Source organism: Cynocephalus volans, chromosome 8, assembly GCF_027409185.1.
Source record: "Cynocephalus volans isolate mCynVol1 chromosome 8, mCynVol1.pri, whole genome shotgun sequence".
Lineage (NCBI taxonomy): Eukaryota > Metazoa > Chordata > Mammalia > Dermoptera > Cynocephalidae > Cynocephalus > Cynocephalus volans.
In genome coordinates, this window is record NC_084467.1 from 55,156,562 (window position 1) to 55,172,696 (window position 16,135).

Genomic DNA, 16,135 nt, shown 5'->3' on the forward strand with positions numbered 1-16,135 from the left:
GGAGTTAGCACGCAATAGCAAACCTGATTTGTCTTTAGTTTTTGAGTCCCAGTAGTGATGATGTTGTCAGAACTATCAGCTACTTTACCTCTAGGCAGAAATTAAACGATATTAGTAAGTACTTTTATGCCATTTATAATAGTTGTTGCTTTCACGTGAACATTATTTCATCGTATAAGCTCTGATATGAAACTTAAGTTGATGTTGACTTAGTTATCTCAGTAATCAGTTATATTTAATAATTTTATTATATGCAGGGTGAATTTAAAAATACACATTATGTCCAAATAGCCATGTATCTGTCATTTTCAACTCAACTTTTCTGTATCATGTTCAGGGCAGTTAATGTGCAAGACATTGTACTAGATACTGTCTGACAGACAAAGATGACTTAAACAGTCTGTACCTTCAGGGGTTCATAGAACACATGTAGAGTGGCTAAGCCAGACTGTGGCAAGTGTCATGAAAGAAATCCAGCAACTCTTTTAGAGGAGAAAGAGATTGTGAACCAAGACCTCTGAACACTCAGGCTCAGTGGAAAAGTGGAAGTCGAGGCCTTGAAGTGAAGAATAGAACTTCTGCAGATAGATCTAGGGAAGGATGCTGCACACCAGAAGACACAAGTGTCTATAGAGCAGTTCAGTATGGTGAGGTGGGGGACCCAGCAGGAGCGGTGGATACAGGAAGTACTTGGGTAGGCTCGAACCCTAGGTTGGCTAGACACATTTCTCTCTGTAAGTAGGTTTTTAAGCAAGGAAAGGCTGTGGTCAGGTCTGTGATTTGGGCAAAATTAATCAGTTGGCAAGTGAAGGATAAATTATGATGGAGAGGCGAGTTGCTTGTCAAGATGGGCCAATTTGATAATCACGGAGAAAAGTAATGATACCTTGAGGGACAATCAGAGGAGAGCAAAAGATGTCCAGAGTGATGGTATGTTTGTTACATGGAACATAAAAACAGGAAGCATGGAATACACAGAATCTGAAAACTAGGTTTTATTGGAGGTTTGGGTAAGGAAAAAGATTTTAAAATATGGCTCTAAATTTTAAATTGAGCATTATAGAGAGTGAGAATCTTCTAAGTAAAGGGTGAAAATAAGAGCAGAAGTTTTTAAGAGGAAGCTGATGAATTCAGTATGGACATGCTAATTTGGATTTTGAGTTGCAGGTGGATCATTCTCAGGAGGTGTTTGGCAGGTAGTTGAGATTAACCTGTAGCATCATTTTATGTTTATCCCACAAATATTTTCACTCCCATAACTATGTTATTTAAATATCAGTTCTGGAGACAGGGTAAAGTTGAAATGTCTAGTTCTACTGTTATGTTAATGCACAGCTGAGTTTTATATAAAATGGTGTTTCTAGACAGAACAGTTGACCCACATGTAGGCAACATCTGTTTTTTTGTCTAGCCCAATCTTAAGGTAGTGCACACGAAAAATATAATGTAAAATGTTTAACCCTATATACATTTTATTTCTTATTATTACTGCTCTTATAAAAAATAAAACATTGTGATTAGCTAGGTGCTTTTGTGCTCAAGATTCTTGTTCTTTTGTTTTCTCTGTGTCACAAGGTCAGATAATGAGGCAGGCTTGGTCCTCAACAACTGAGTTTAATTTTATTGCAAGTCTTATTCTTTCCCCAGGAAGTCGTGTTTTGTGTTTGTACTGTATGGCAAATCTTAGTCCTTCAAGTTATTCTCAATGCCTTATCTCACACTTCCATCTCCAGTCCCTTTGAAAATTATCATTACCTGCAGGCAGACTGAATGTTACACATACAGTCTTTACAGATATTGGTACCAAAAGGACTTGAGGTCACGATTCAACAAAAATTTTGCAGAATACTTTGAATTTCTGAAAAACCTACTCAGTGACATTATTTATGTTACGAAAAAGTTATATATGTTTATATGCCAGTAAAATACTTTCTTAGCCTTTACTTCTGTAAACATTATTTCACTTACATTCTTTATATGACCCTGATTCCAAAGGATTTTTCCTTTTAATGATAAAATACTTTGAACAGTGGTAAAATTAGAATGACTTAGCTGCCAAATGAAATGCTGCACACTGTGTTCTTAGAATTTCACTTGAGGCTAGTGTGTGTGTGTGTGTGTGTGTGTGTGAGTGTGTGAGTGCACACGTGTGTGTGAGTGTGTGTGCGTGTGTGCGTGTGTGTGTGAGTGTGTGTGTGCGTGTGTGCGTGTGTGTGTGTGTGTGTGTGTGAGTGTGTGTGTGTGTGTGTGTATGTAGATAGATATCTGTATCTTTAGGACTACTGATGAGCACCCACACAGCAGAAAGCACCTGTATTTGAGTCTGCTGAGAATCCAGCTTTCTGGAATTTCCTGTGTGACCTTCACAGAAGTGAGAATGGGAAACCTGCCTTATTGCTTACAATATTGAATTTCACCAGTTGCCTTTTATGGATTTTAGGTAGAGTTGGTTTTGTGATTTTTCTTTCTTTTTAAAATCTGGTCTCTAAAAGAAACTAGCTAGTGGATACCAGCTTTAAGAAATAGACCCAAATAAGGAAGAACTAATACCCCCCCACAAAAAAAAGAAGAAATAGATCTTGTCTTACGTGAAAACCAGAAACATTCCCTTAAGCTTTTTATGTGTTTTAATGTGCAAAAATACCGAAGTGTTTTCAAAGAAGGCCAAGATTTAAAAATCATTCTGTCTGTAACCTCTTTCTGGAAACTTGACTTATCTGGTGTGATGATATACATATCTTTCACATTCATAGCTTTATTAACTTTTTAATGTTGGGTCAGTAATTCCTTTTGCAGATGTATCAGCCATGAGTATTCCACATCTTATGTTTCCTGTTACTTTTACAGATGGAGATTTGGACAGGTCGCTTTCCTCCTCAGTGTATGTGTGCCTGAGAAAGAGAACCAGCTCATTTCCAAGGTCATCCTCTAACTCTGAGGTTCTTGGTGCTTCTCTTTGATGTCTATCGGACCACTCATAGTTGTTTGCCATTTACTAACTACTCTGTATGGTAGGGAAGAGAACACACCCAGTTTACAATCTCTAGTACAATCCTGGGAAGTCTCAGCCTCTTAGGTTTTCTTCATTTATTCATACAGCAGACATTGCCTAAACTTTTACTCTTCACAGCTGTATTGCAAGGTCCTGGGGAAAAAGAAGCATAGGAAAGGATCTCTCCCTTTGTGTCTTCCAAGCAAGGGAGAAGGGTATATAAATAAATACCTGTAAAGTGGGTTAAGTCTTTATTAGAGGTCAAGTGGCAGGATGGACAAGGGCACTATAGAATAGCACAAAGGAGCCTGCAGGTCCCCTGCCTGTTTCATTTTATTTTTCTAGACAGCCTTCTTTTTCGTGTCCCCACCCCAACCTGGTATGAGTAAGATAAAGATAAATGTTTAATGTGGTGGAAGATCTACTTCCAATTCCCCCCTGATGTCACCTCTGCAATTTTCCAAGCTTTTGTGAGAAAGTGGGTTAAATGGATAATACCATCTGTTTGAATATGGAAGTGAGACACAAGATCACAGCAGGGCCTCCTCTCACTGATCTGTCATGAGGGGGAAAGGATAAAAAAGAAATATGGTTGGTTTGTATGATACTCAGATGCTTTATTGCTCCGAAAACCTTACCTTCCAAGGGCATTTGAAACCAGCCCCTGTTTCCAGTCTGGCTGAGTTGTTGAACCCTGAAGGTTTAATCCTTATTACTGATAAGAACAAAAAAGAATGTGACTTATCACTCCAATCTGCAGAGATGGAAGGAAAAACTATTTCTCGGAACATGATTACACGTTATTTGACAACTTTTCAGTTTGCCCATTAATTTAGGTGTTTGAATAAGTGTACGCAGTTGGGGGGGGGGGTTGAGTATCATTTACTTTATAAATGTGATAGTTCCTTTTTGAAGTGATTCTACTCTTACCCCTTTCTTCCACCATTCAAACAGAGTTTAAATATTTGCCAGTGCAGATGTTTGATTTTTATCTTAGCTCTTTCTTTGTTTAACTTTAGTCTCATGGGTAGTTAAGTGGAAGATAAGGGGGTTGTCGTTTAATTCTTTTCAACTTGTGTTGCTCAAATATTTGCAGAGCAGATGCTTCTCAGACAGAATAAGTGGGAATCCAGTTGAGTGGAGGCAAAGAGATATGTCTCCATGTCATATCATGGTAAACCAGACACTGTTGGCCAGGTTGTCTGGTAGGCATGGGTGTTTCTCAGTGTCCAGATCTTCCTTTAAAGGCTCCTGCAGCTACTGGTGGGGGGTTTGGCCTCCTTTGCTTTCCAGAAAAATTAAAACAGAACTTGGTAGTTCAGCTGTGCAAGCAGCAAGGGCCTACTTGTGCCATGAAACACCACTGGAATCCCCACAGCATTTGTTCCACACCCGCTTCTGATCTGATACCAGGTTTTGCTTTCAGAAGAAAGGGTGTTTTTCTTTTTTAACCTTTCCACTTGTCTTAGCATTTTAGCAGTGATTAAAAACAAGCAAACAAGTAAAAAATATTCCTTACCCTGTTGGCTATCATTATATTGGCTTTGTGTATGAACTCGGTGATCAGTCTAAGCCTTGCTCTTCTGAGAAATCCACGGGGATTTGCTTTTTAAATCATTACCTTAAAAATATATCCGTGAACAATACCGCATTTCACCACCACCCTGGGAACCCACACAGTGGCTGTGGTTTTTGTGTGCTGTGTGATAAATTAGGCAGGCTTCCCTGGAAATATTGAGGAAAACCTGGGGTCTTGAATGATTTGCCTGGCATATCAACTTCCCTAAGATTTTTAAACAAAGACCAAGAAAGAGATTCAGGAAGTAAGCCCCAGCTGGTACATGTGTGTGTCTTTCTCCTTTATATCTTTTTCTTTCTAAACTGGGACTCCACTGAAAACTTGATTTGCAGTGTGAATCGAGGCTGAATGAAATCCAATTGGAACTCACTTGAACACTGTTTTGATGTAAGATTCAAAGCTTCTGCAAATTTATTTTATCTTCTACATTTGCTGATCTCCTGCTTGTAAATCCTGTTGAAGGAGAATAAAAATGACTGCAGCCTGATGGGAATTAAATGTCTGAAGTTCAAAGCAGTTTGCACATCAGAGCAAACGTCAATCAAATGAACATCTTGCAAGCCAGGCAGGGAGTGAATTTCTCCATGGGGAAGAGATCAAAGTGGGAGTCACAGTTCTGTTTTCTCCCTCGGGATGCAGTTTCGATCAGTTGTTCATGAAAGTAAATCCAGAAGGAAGTTTCTTTTTTTTTTTAAACTTAAGGGGTAGGAGAGATGGAGTTATTTCTCTTGAAAGTGAATTTCAGGCACTGGTTTTATCTTATAAAAATAAGTATAGGAAGCAGTTATAATCCAGTATCTCCTTTTTTTTTAGTCAAGGTCTAAAGAAGATTTAGACAGGATTTTTCATTACTGACTTTTTAAAAGCACAGGTGTATAAAGAATGAAGCACACCAGACCTCTTAAGCTGAATTGCACACTCATTTTCTATGAAATTCCACGATTTTATCAGTTCTTAGCCTTTCCATAAACCTGGAATTACGTGAATGTGACTTGCAGCTCATATATTTCTCAATGAAAAATCTTTTAGGTAACCCCTAAAAGTAATCGACATGTTTTTATTAAGTATCTTAAGCATGAGCTTTATATTTCTCACAGTCTCCAAATCAGGGTGAATAACTTGTTTTGTTTTGTAGAAAATCACTTTTTCTTCAATGGCACATGTGCATAAAATGCATTTCTGTCTTTGGCAAGACAACCAATCCCTGGGGGTCAGAGGTAGCTAAAGTAGCAAGGATGGCTGAGCATGTCTCACTCCTGTGTTTGGAGTCCAGTAAGAGTCTAGAGTCCAGAAAGAGATGCAGGCATTAGTGTGTCTGAGTGAAGAGTGGAGACATAATCACTCTTCATTTTTGCTTCTAGGAATTACTTCTCCTAGCTGAGCTGGCCCACCGCCCTGGACACACCATTCCTCCTATATCTCTTAATCCCCCTATTGACACCTCCTTCCTTACCTGAAGTGTAGGTAGAAAAGCAGCAGAGTGAGCCTTATCTCTAGGCTTTTCTTGTTCACTTGGCTGGTGAGTGCATGCTCCACGGTGGAGTCAGCACATGTGAGGGGACTCAAGGCAATTGAAAGTATCATGAGATACTGTCGCTGTTCAGTGAACAGTGGTGAATAAATGCCCAGAGCGTTCTGGTGACTTAGCTCTCTGCCCTTTCTCATTGCTTGGTCAACCAATAAGAATTTGTGAAGTACCCCACACTCCCAGCAATGTGCTAGACCTGAGAGAGAAATATAAGTTCTCAAGTAATTTACAGTCCCATTGGGGGAAGCTAAGACTTCTCAAGTACATGAAAGATTTTAGAGAGAATTGGAAGTTCAAGCTACCTGGTGGGGTTTAGTCAATAGGGGTTCCAGAACAAAATCTTACCCCCACTTAACATACCTTTATTTGGTATATCGGGAAGGCAAAATACATAAGATAATTTGCTCATTATTTATAATGTATCTTATTTTTAAATTTTTAATTGTTGCTATGGTCTGAATGTTTGTGTGCACCCCCCCCCACTCATATGTTGAAGCCTAATCACCAATGTGGTCATGCTAGGAGGAGGGGCCTTTGGGAAGTGATTAGATCGTGAGGGCAGAGGCCTCATGAATAGGATTGCTACCCTTACAAGGGGCCCCAGAGAGATGCCTTGCTTCTTTCACTGAGGACACAGTGAGAAGGCGCCATCTATAAACCAGAAAGGGGGCCTTCACCAGATGCTGAATCTGCCCACACCTTGATCATGATCCTCCCAGACTCCAGAACTGTGAGAAATACATTTCTGTTGTTTCTAAGCCACGCTAGCTTATGGAAATTTGTTCTAGCTGCTGGAACAGACTAAGACATTTGATTAGTGTTTTGTTGATATGAGCACACTCTAAAACCAATCTATATATCTAATGGATGTGACTATACTATGTTAAGCCCAACCACAAAACCATAGAAAAAACAGGAAAAAGACACAGGCATGGAGTTAAGAAGCAGAGTGGCACTAGTCAGTGTGGAAGAGGAAGGACTCATCTTAAGCTGAGACTGACAAGAGAAATTTGAGGGAGAAAGACGAGTTGAGCTGAGCTTTGAAGAGTAAGTGCAGTGGGCACCGAGAGTGTCACCGTCGGGTCAAACAGAAAAGCATGGATTGAGCGACCAGTTTGGTTAGAAGTATAGGTTGGAAGATAGAGGGAAAAGAAGGTTGGGTAAATTATTAATGACAAGCACTACATTGTGAAATCATTTTATGACCAACATGTTTACTGAGTACCTGCTTTTTGTTAATGAGTCACTTCCATTTTTATTGTTATAAAACAATAAAATTTTTATATGTTTTCTTTAATGCTCTTAGAGATGATCTTTTCAGAAAAGGAAATAAAACTATCTAATAATAGTTCCCTTGTCTCCCTGGTCCCCAAGAGCCACCCTTCATTCCATAAAGGCTCAGGGAATGTCTGCAACCTCAGCACTGGACTTGAGCCTTCTCAAGGGGTGGGGCTGACAGCAGAGGTCCAGGCTGTGGATATTTCATCTGGGCAGACAGGGGCTCTCTCCAGGCTTATACTTTTCCTGGGAGGGTTTGTCAGTAACTCTCTTGAGTTGCCCCTTTCAGCAAGTTTTTTCTTATGTGTCATTTCAATTAAGCAGAGTGGTATGGTAGCTCATCCCTGGAGAAAAGGTGGGTGATCGGTTCAGATGTCTCTTGGGTCTCTTGCTATGTGATCCTTGGTGTCATTTTTCTCAACTGTGAAATTGGTAGATATAAAGAAGGTTTGTAATTTGTACAGCAAAGCCCAGGTGTGAGCTAAAGACATACCTAGGAACTATGCTGTTCCCTTGGCTCAAATCAAATTGGAAGACTCTCTGTCCATGGTCTCTTTGAGGCATACCAGGAAGAACCTGTGCTCACACAGAAAGCCATTCTCCTGCTTTATTTGTAAAAGAATCTGCATGGCAAAACTGGAGGACTTCTCATTCCTCTATAGATTGTCAAAGTCAGATTCCTGGGCCTCACCCCATACTCACCAGATCGCACTCCCAGGGTGGATCCCAGTAATCTGCTTTCTAACATGCAGCCCAGATGATTCTGATGTAGCCAGACTTTCAGTATTTAGAAACCATTATCTGAGTCACGGTCCTCACTTGCTAGGAATTCTGAAGGCTTCTGGGGAGCCCAGAACAGGGCTAGGCACCATGGATATCATAAAAGATCAGTTAATATGAGTACTTACTTTTGACCAGAACAATGCTAAGCATCATGTATACAGTGATAAACAAAACCAACAAGACATGGTGCCTGCCCTCATGGGGCTGTTATCTCTTCATGAAGCCTGGTCCATAAAAATCCACCAATAAAAAATACGCAAATGGAACCATAAATTTAAAATCATGGCACATACTTTGGGAGAATATGGAGGCACTAGGCGTAGACTTGGGAAGTCATCCGCAATCAGGAATGCCTTTCCAAGGAAGTGGTACGTGAACAGAGACCTGAAGGATGGCTAGGCAAATAGTCAAGAGAACCTTCTAGACTTCCATTGTCCAATATGGTTGCCATTATTCAGTGACTATTTATATTTAACTTATGACTAAATAAAATAGAAGATTTAGTGTCTCAGTTATACTAGACACATTTCAAATGCACAGTAGCCACATGTGGCTACCATATTGGACAATGCAAAAATAATAATATGTTTATCATCTCTTGGATTGCCATGATCTAGACCAGGCATGGTGAAGCAAGTCTGGCACACCATCTGTTTTTTTAAATTAAGTTTTATTGAAACACAGCAACCCTCATTCTTTTATTTATTCTCTGTGGCTGCTTTCACATATAATGGCAGAATTGAGTCATTGCAACAGACCTTATGGCCCACAGAGCCTGAAATAGTTATTATTTGGCCTTTAATAAGAGTTTTTGAGGGAATAGATTTAATATGACTTGCTGGAGTATGAAGAGCAATTGAGATTACAGTGATGTTGCTTTGCCAGCATGCACACAGGCAACTGCTGCTGTAGTAATCTTTTCTTTTCTCTACATCTGTGCTGTGGCTTTTGGAGCAGCAGTCTTCTTATCTAGACAAATTGGAGCAGGTCTAAGGAAGAGCAACCATGTTGGTGAAGCAACTGTGTCCTTTGAGATGCAGTTAACATTGTTGAAGTCAGAGCACAGACAAAAGGTTTCTTAAAATCCAGTTATCTTTTTTTTGGAGATGATATGCAATAAACAAGGCTATTTAACTTTTCCTGTTAAAACCAACATACCATATGAATACCTAGTCCCCTTGGATATACTTTCAGTTCAATTTAATAGTTTCTATATATTATGAGATCTGATCAACAGAAAAATCAAATTTCGTGTGAATAATCAAATGGACCTTGACTTTTAGGAGTATATCTTCTAGGTTACAGCTTCTCCTCCTTTGTTGATGGAATTGCATTAATAGCACCTGAGGTACATATTTTAACAAAAGTTTTAAAAAACCTAGTTATAGGTTGAGTTTATTTGGGGATCTTTTAGAATCTTTATTAGTCCACTCAGTATCTGGAATCCTAAATACTTAGAAGTTCAAGATCTTTCTCTTTAATTACTTCCAGATTAAATTCACTTAAAAATACTTTCACTGACTATATAAAATGAATTGGCATATGTTTGAGATTGGCATATGTTGGCAATTCTTTGAGATTGTTGTTTGTTCTAGCAAATGGGTCATTGATTTCACTAATATTTATTGATCAGCTACTACCCAGAGTGCTAACATCATTCTAGCTCTTTAGAGTACTAGCATTGTGCTATTACTGGAAATCAAAAAAGACCTTGGCCTTATTTGCATTACAATCTAGAAGGTGCAAACTGTGTGTTGTGTACCATAAGAGGAACTTTGGTTCATTATTTCTAATCTTTTTGATAGCTTTGGAAAATTCCTTTTATTATCTTTTTTTTTTTCAGATAAGAAAACTGAGGCTCAGAAAAATTGAATAATTTTCCCAAGGTCACACATTTAGTAGGGACAGAGCAGGGATTCAAATGCGTACCTTTCCTACTCCCCAGACATTCTTTCTCTCCTTCACTACTGTCTATTTTTGTTCTTGGTCTTTGGTTTTCAGGTAGGATAATTGAAGGAATTTGATTTCACTTGTAATGTTAAAGCTCAAGTCTGAATTCTTGTAATTCTACTCTGAATTTTGTCATCTATTTTCTATATGATTTTATCAATAGTACTAATCAGGTTCATTAGGGAAAAGTTGATTCAAAGAACGGTTATTTTTTTATCTCCTTAGAATTGAACTTGATTTCTAAAGCCTTCTAGATGTAGATGGTGTTGTTTTCCACCCTGCTCTGAAGCAATTTTTTTTTTAATATTTAAATCTGAATCACAATTTTACTGTCTCCAGGCTGACCTACTTTGTACACTGTATGAACAATTGTTTTTGTTGGTTGGGTTTTCTGGATTGAATAGCCACCAAGTAAGTATTACTAATTCTCTTCTATTGTTTCAGATTTGACGGGAACTTTAATACTAATGTATCTAGAACGATTAGTTGTGATCGACTTTCTACTACTGTTAATAGCCGGGCCTTCAATCCAGGAAGAGACTTAAATTCAGGTCAGTAATCTGTTAGCTTTATAAAAGTGAACCACATTCAAGTTGAATAAATGTATTGCTTCAGACATTTTTCTTTAAGTTTTGAAGAAAGATATCATATACTTAAAATTGGGTATTTTTTTGCTGGAAAGTTGACCTCAGAAGAGGGAGAGGAAGAAAAAGATCAAGCTGGTATATGTCAAGCATCCACTGCGTAGCTATGCATATGGCACCTTGTTAGGCTCTTTAATCCATTATCTCATTTGTTATGAGTTTTATATTTGCTATTTTAAAGGTTATTTTAGAGACCCAGTTATCTTTGCAATAGGAAGTGTTGAATTTCCTTTGTATTCTCTATTTATATAAATTTTCAACTTGTGTTGGGGTTTTCTGGAAGAATGAGAGAGCTTTTCTACTAATAAATGTAGTGCCATAATACTACACATTGAGGTTGAACTGGTCTCCTTGGAACTCAGTTATATGCAGTGGTAATAACTACTAGGTACCTGTGTTTATATGAAAGCTACTTATAGCTCCAAAGTGACAGTGGGTCTTTGCTTTCTTGCCCTGGAGTTCCACTCCATATTTCTCCCTCATTTTGTCTTACATACACTTGTTGATTGATGGACCTCAGAACCCAGAAGCTTCGCCTCTTAAGAGCTGGAAGGAACTTTAGAAATCACACCAGCTTCAGTCTTTGGATTTTACCAAGGAAGAATCTGAGCTTAGAAAGGTCCTAAGGCTTCTCTTATTGCTGGAAAAATGAAGGATCTAATTCTTAAATATGAAGAACTGTATTTCCCCAATTCTAAGTCTCTTGTATACAAGTGAAACCCAAGATAGAAGCCAGAGCCCCAGAATATTTACTTTTAGGGACCCATTCAGTCTTGTCCGGGAGAGAAATTGTAGTCTTTGAGAATTGTATACACAAACTAGGTAATATATTAGACCTGGAAAGAATAAGCTATAAGTTTTATGTTTCTTAAGGATAATAAAACTATAGCTGCTAGAAAAATGGTCCAACCTAAATCTTGTATATATTGTCTGAGCCAATATATAATGGATTCAGTCATTTTTTTTAATTGGTCAGAGAATCTGGAAGCCTTCTGGAGCAGGTGGAATTTACTGCTAGAAGAAAAGCTAAATGAGAAATTTTTTATTTAAAAAATAACAAAAGAGAATAGGTGAGGGCACAGAATGTACAGAGAAGATTAATGGGAAGATTTTACAAGTGGCACAGGGCACAAAGCTGGAACACCAGTCTCCAGGTTCCCAAGTTCAGTTCTTTACCTCAATATGTTCAGTAACACAAGACAAGTGTTGCTGGATCTGAAGAAATGAGATTGAAACAGCAATCTTTGAATAGAATCAAATTTAAATGTGGCCCAAAAATACACAATATTTCCAATATTATGTGTAGTTAAAATTTTTACAATTTATGCTAACTTGTGGGATATCTATTTGAATTAGTTTTTAAAAATCAGTGCAGTATTTGTTTATTCAAGATCTAGAAGGATCCACACATAAATGTTAATAGTTATCTTTTGGTGATGGAATAGTGGAGTATTTTTACTTCCTTATTAATTTTTTCAGTTTTAAACTAAACATTTGCTGCTTTTATAATCAGGGAAAGATAAAAGAAGATGGAATTACAGACTAATTTCAAATGCATTTTCACTCCTGGTAGACAATACAGGTACTATTCTTAACATGTCTCTGATAATAGGTGCTCAGTTTGGTGTTGAGGTTCTAGACAGAAGCTCCATTACCCTCCTGGCCATGTGACTGGGACAATAAGAAAGCCCAGGCTGGGGCAGGCTGAGGGGGGTGCAGGCCCACTTGGAGTCCAGAATGATGCTGTCCTGCCAGGATCACCCACCTCAGAGGGCCAACCTTAGAAGATCTGGAAGCTGCTGCACTCAGGGCCACATCTTCATTGCCTTGTTTTGTGCCTGTTCATTGTTTCTGATAATGAACATACTATTGGGATCAAGCTCCATCATTAGTAGTAGTGTAATTAATCATGCCTTTTCTCTTGGTGAATACAGAAGCCATTGTTCCAGGTTATGGCCTCTTATCTGCTAACTGAGATGAATACATACAATTAGAATTCATTCAACAAATATTTGTTAAGCACCTTTTGCATGGTAAACACTCTCGTTTGTACTAGGTCAGGAGCTATAGACAAAACAAAGAGCTTATGATCTGGGTGCCGGGAGACAGATTTTAAACAAATGGACATGTTAGATGATGAAGAAAGCTATCAAGGGAAAGTAAGGCAGCAGTGAGACAGAGGGAATACTGTTGGCTGGGGTTGGGGGTGGGGGGAGAGGAAGGAAAAGAAGATTTATTATTGGGCCGGCCCCGTGGCGCACTCGGGAGAGTGCGGCGCTTGGGTGCGCAGCGGCGCTCTCCCCACGGGTTCGGATCCTATATAGGGATGGCCGGTGCGCTCACTGGCTGAGCGCGGTGCGGGCGACACCAAGCCAAGGGTTGTGATCCCCTTACTAGTCACGAGAAAGACAAAAAAAAAAAAAAGAAGATTTATTATTTTATGTAAGAGTTCATCGGTGAGATCTGAGTAAGCAGGGTTGTAAACCATGAGGATAACTGGAGGAAATGTATTCCAGGCAAAGGCCCTGGGTTGGAAGAATGTTTGGTGGGCTCAGAAACTGCAAGAACTCCACGGTAGTGGAGTGAATGAGCGGGGAGAGTAGAAGATTAGGCCAGAGAGGTAGTTGAGGGCAGATCAGTGAGAGCCTTATTCTACTGGCCATTCTAAGGACTTTAGTTTTTGCTCTGAATGGAATTGGGGCATGAGGGGTGGGATGTGACGTGCTTAACTCAGGTTTACTGGCTGCTGGGGCAAGAGTAAACTGTATAAGACAAAGGTGGAAGAGAGACCATTTCGGAGGTTATCCCAAAATCCAGGTGGCAGATTGCAACAAGACAAGTGTTGCTGGATCTGAAGAAATGAGATTGAAACAGCAATCTTTGAATAGGATCAAATTTAAATGTGGCCCCAAAATACACAATATTTCCAATATTATATGTAGTAAAAGTGGAGGTGGTTGAATTCTGAATGTGTTTTGAAGGTAGAACCAATAGGATATGCTGATTAATTGGATGGCTGGGCATGGGGGTAGGGTATGTGAGACTAAGAGAAAGTCAGGAAGGACTTCCAAGTTATTTGGCCTCCTCAGTGAGGACGGATGACAACTGCCATTTACTGTGATGGAGAATGCTGAGGGAAGAGCAGGTTTGCATGGGACTTGGAATCAACAGTTCAGTTTTATAAAAGCTCAGTGTGAGGTGCTTGTCAGATATCCAAGTAGAAAGTTCTCATGGGCAGTTAGACCTACAAGTGTGCAGTCCAGGGAACAGGCTGGGCTAGAGGTACAAGTCTGAGATTCATTGTTTGTAGGTAGCACTTAAATCATGAGACTCATTAAGATCACACTGCAAGTGACTGGGTAGAAAAGAGAAGAGCTCCCGGGACTGAGTCTTGGGGCACTTTACCACTTAGTGGACACTGAGATGAAGAGGAATCAATAAAGGAATCGGAGAAGAAACAGTCGTTGGTCTGGTAGGAGGAGAACAAGAGGTTCGTCTCTCTAAAGCCAGGGGAAGAAAGCGTCTCAAGAAAGAGCAAGAAGGGCCGGCCCCGTGGCACACTCAGGAGAGTGCGGTGCTGGGAGCGTAGCGGCGCTCCCGCTGCGGGTTCGGATCCTATATAGGGATGGCCGGTGCGCTCACTGGCTGAGCGCGGTGTGGCCGGTCACAAAAAAAGACAAAAAAAAGAAAGAAAGAAAGAAAGAAAGAGCAAGAGATCAATTGTGTCAAGTTGTCCCAACCACAGGGTTTAGCAACAGAGAGGTTACGGGTAAACTTGACCAAGGGTCGTTTGGTGGGATAGTAGAATAGAATGAAAGGCTGATCCTAGTGGCTTCACACTCCTGAGATTGGGGGAGAGGAATTGGAGAGATGGTGGCTTCACACGCAGAAGATCTAGATGCGCAGACAGTTCTTTCATAGTAAGAGGAGGGAAGGAAGAGTGAGTGGGTAGAGATACCCCCAGGATGAGACATGTAGTGTTGGGGTGTCTGGGACTTGGGGACATTCCCTCTTAGACAGTATATTTTATCAGAAAACTGGGAAGCATGATCATCAGCTGACAGTGAGGACCAGGGAAGAAAATGAAAGGCCTACTAGTTGTGCTAAGATTACCTTCTATTACTGACGTTTTAGGGTACAACTCAGTAGCACAAATAATTGAAATCCCCCCAAAATTCTGTTTTATTTCAGTATTTAAGGGAGAGGTGGTGACGATAGTTTGAAAGTCAAGGGTTGAGGAGGAAGAGGGCAGGGAGGGCACAGGTAAATGGAACATAGCTAAAGACCAGATCTTCAATTTTGACATTTCTAAGATCATGCCTCAGGTATAACCTACACCTAACAAGAGTTGTTCTCAACACAGTTGACACAGCTAGATTTACAAGCAGCTTTTGGCAGTACTGACTTGCTTGCATTTGAAGTTTTGTGACATTCTACCAGGCAGTGGCTGCATCCCAAAGTCCACATACTTGAGCAGTCAGTCATTTGTAATATGAGAGGAGTGGTAGATGGCGAAGGGTGACCTCAGAGTCCCCCCTTTTCTGCCTCTACAGCTCATGTCCCTTTTCAGAGCAGAATTAATGTACTCTGTAGGCTATCACATGTCTCATATTTACATCTGTAAGATGTCCAGCCTTAGGCTCTTTCAAACTGTATATAATCCATCAATGGGCCCCTAATTGATAACACAGTTTCAGATTGCCTTTCAGACTAGCTGGAAACAGACTCACGTAAATTGCAAACTGTTCTTAGCTTCATTTATCCAAAACTAGGTCATGTGTCCATCCATACAACACACGTGTATTCTCTTTTTTAAAACCACCCCTGCCAGATCTCTACTTTCTAAATTGACTCCTTGTCCCTGATTCCATTCAAATAACTTAAGTTTGACAGTGTGTGTGTTAAATTACGGTGCTGGTAATGTTTTGCTCAGGTTCTTTCCTGCTTTTATCCCTAGTTTCTCACTCTCTTTTTTCCTCTCAAATTCCTGCTGAGCTATTTTCTTGTGCGTGGCCTGATCCCTAAAGAGAATTTATTTGAAGAGTCCAAGGAAAGTTGCCTCTTGCTCTCTTGAGTTATGCAATTGAGGTGAGAGTGGAAGTGGGAGTTAGTCTTTCTCACTGAAAGAAGAGTCTGGACTTGCTTTATTGTATTTGATTTAAAGAGCATTTGAAGTTGCAAACTTCCATCTTGGTAACGTTGCAGTCTTCATTGAGAAACAGGATTCACGGGGCGAGGGGGCATTTATAAGTCACATTACAGAGGTAAATGTGACAGGATGTACAGGTGGGCCCTGGAGACTGCAGACTATTCTAATTTCAGTGGCTTCGTTGCTTCCTTATGTAAATGATAATGATTGGCTATGTGCTGTACTTTTTTCT

General features: G+C 39.8%; 1 protein-coding gene across 1 annotated transcript in view; it reads left to right on the plus strand.

Moving 5' to 3' along the window:
- Positions 1–16,135, plus strand: part of CACHD1 (cache domain containing 1) — a 202,500-nt gene that overhangs the window by 119,005 nt on the left and 67,360 nt on the right. The window contains exon 4 of the mRNA XM_063106536.1: positions 10,555–10,661. Within this exon, the coding sequence (XP_062962606.1) occupies positions 10,555–10,661 (107 nt within the window). The remainder of the gene's footprint in view (positions 1–10,554; positions 10,662–16,135) is intronic.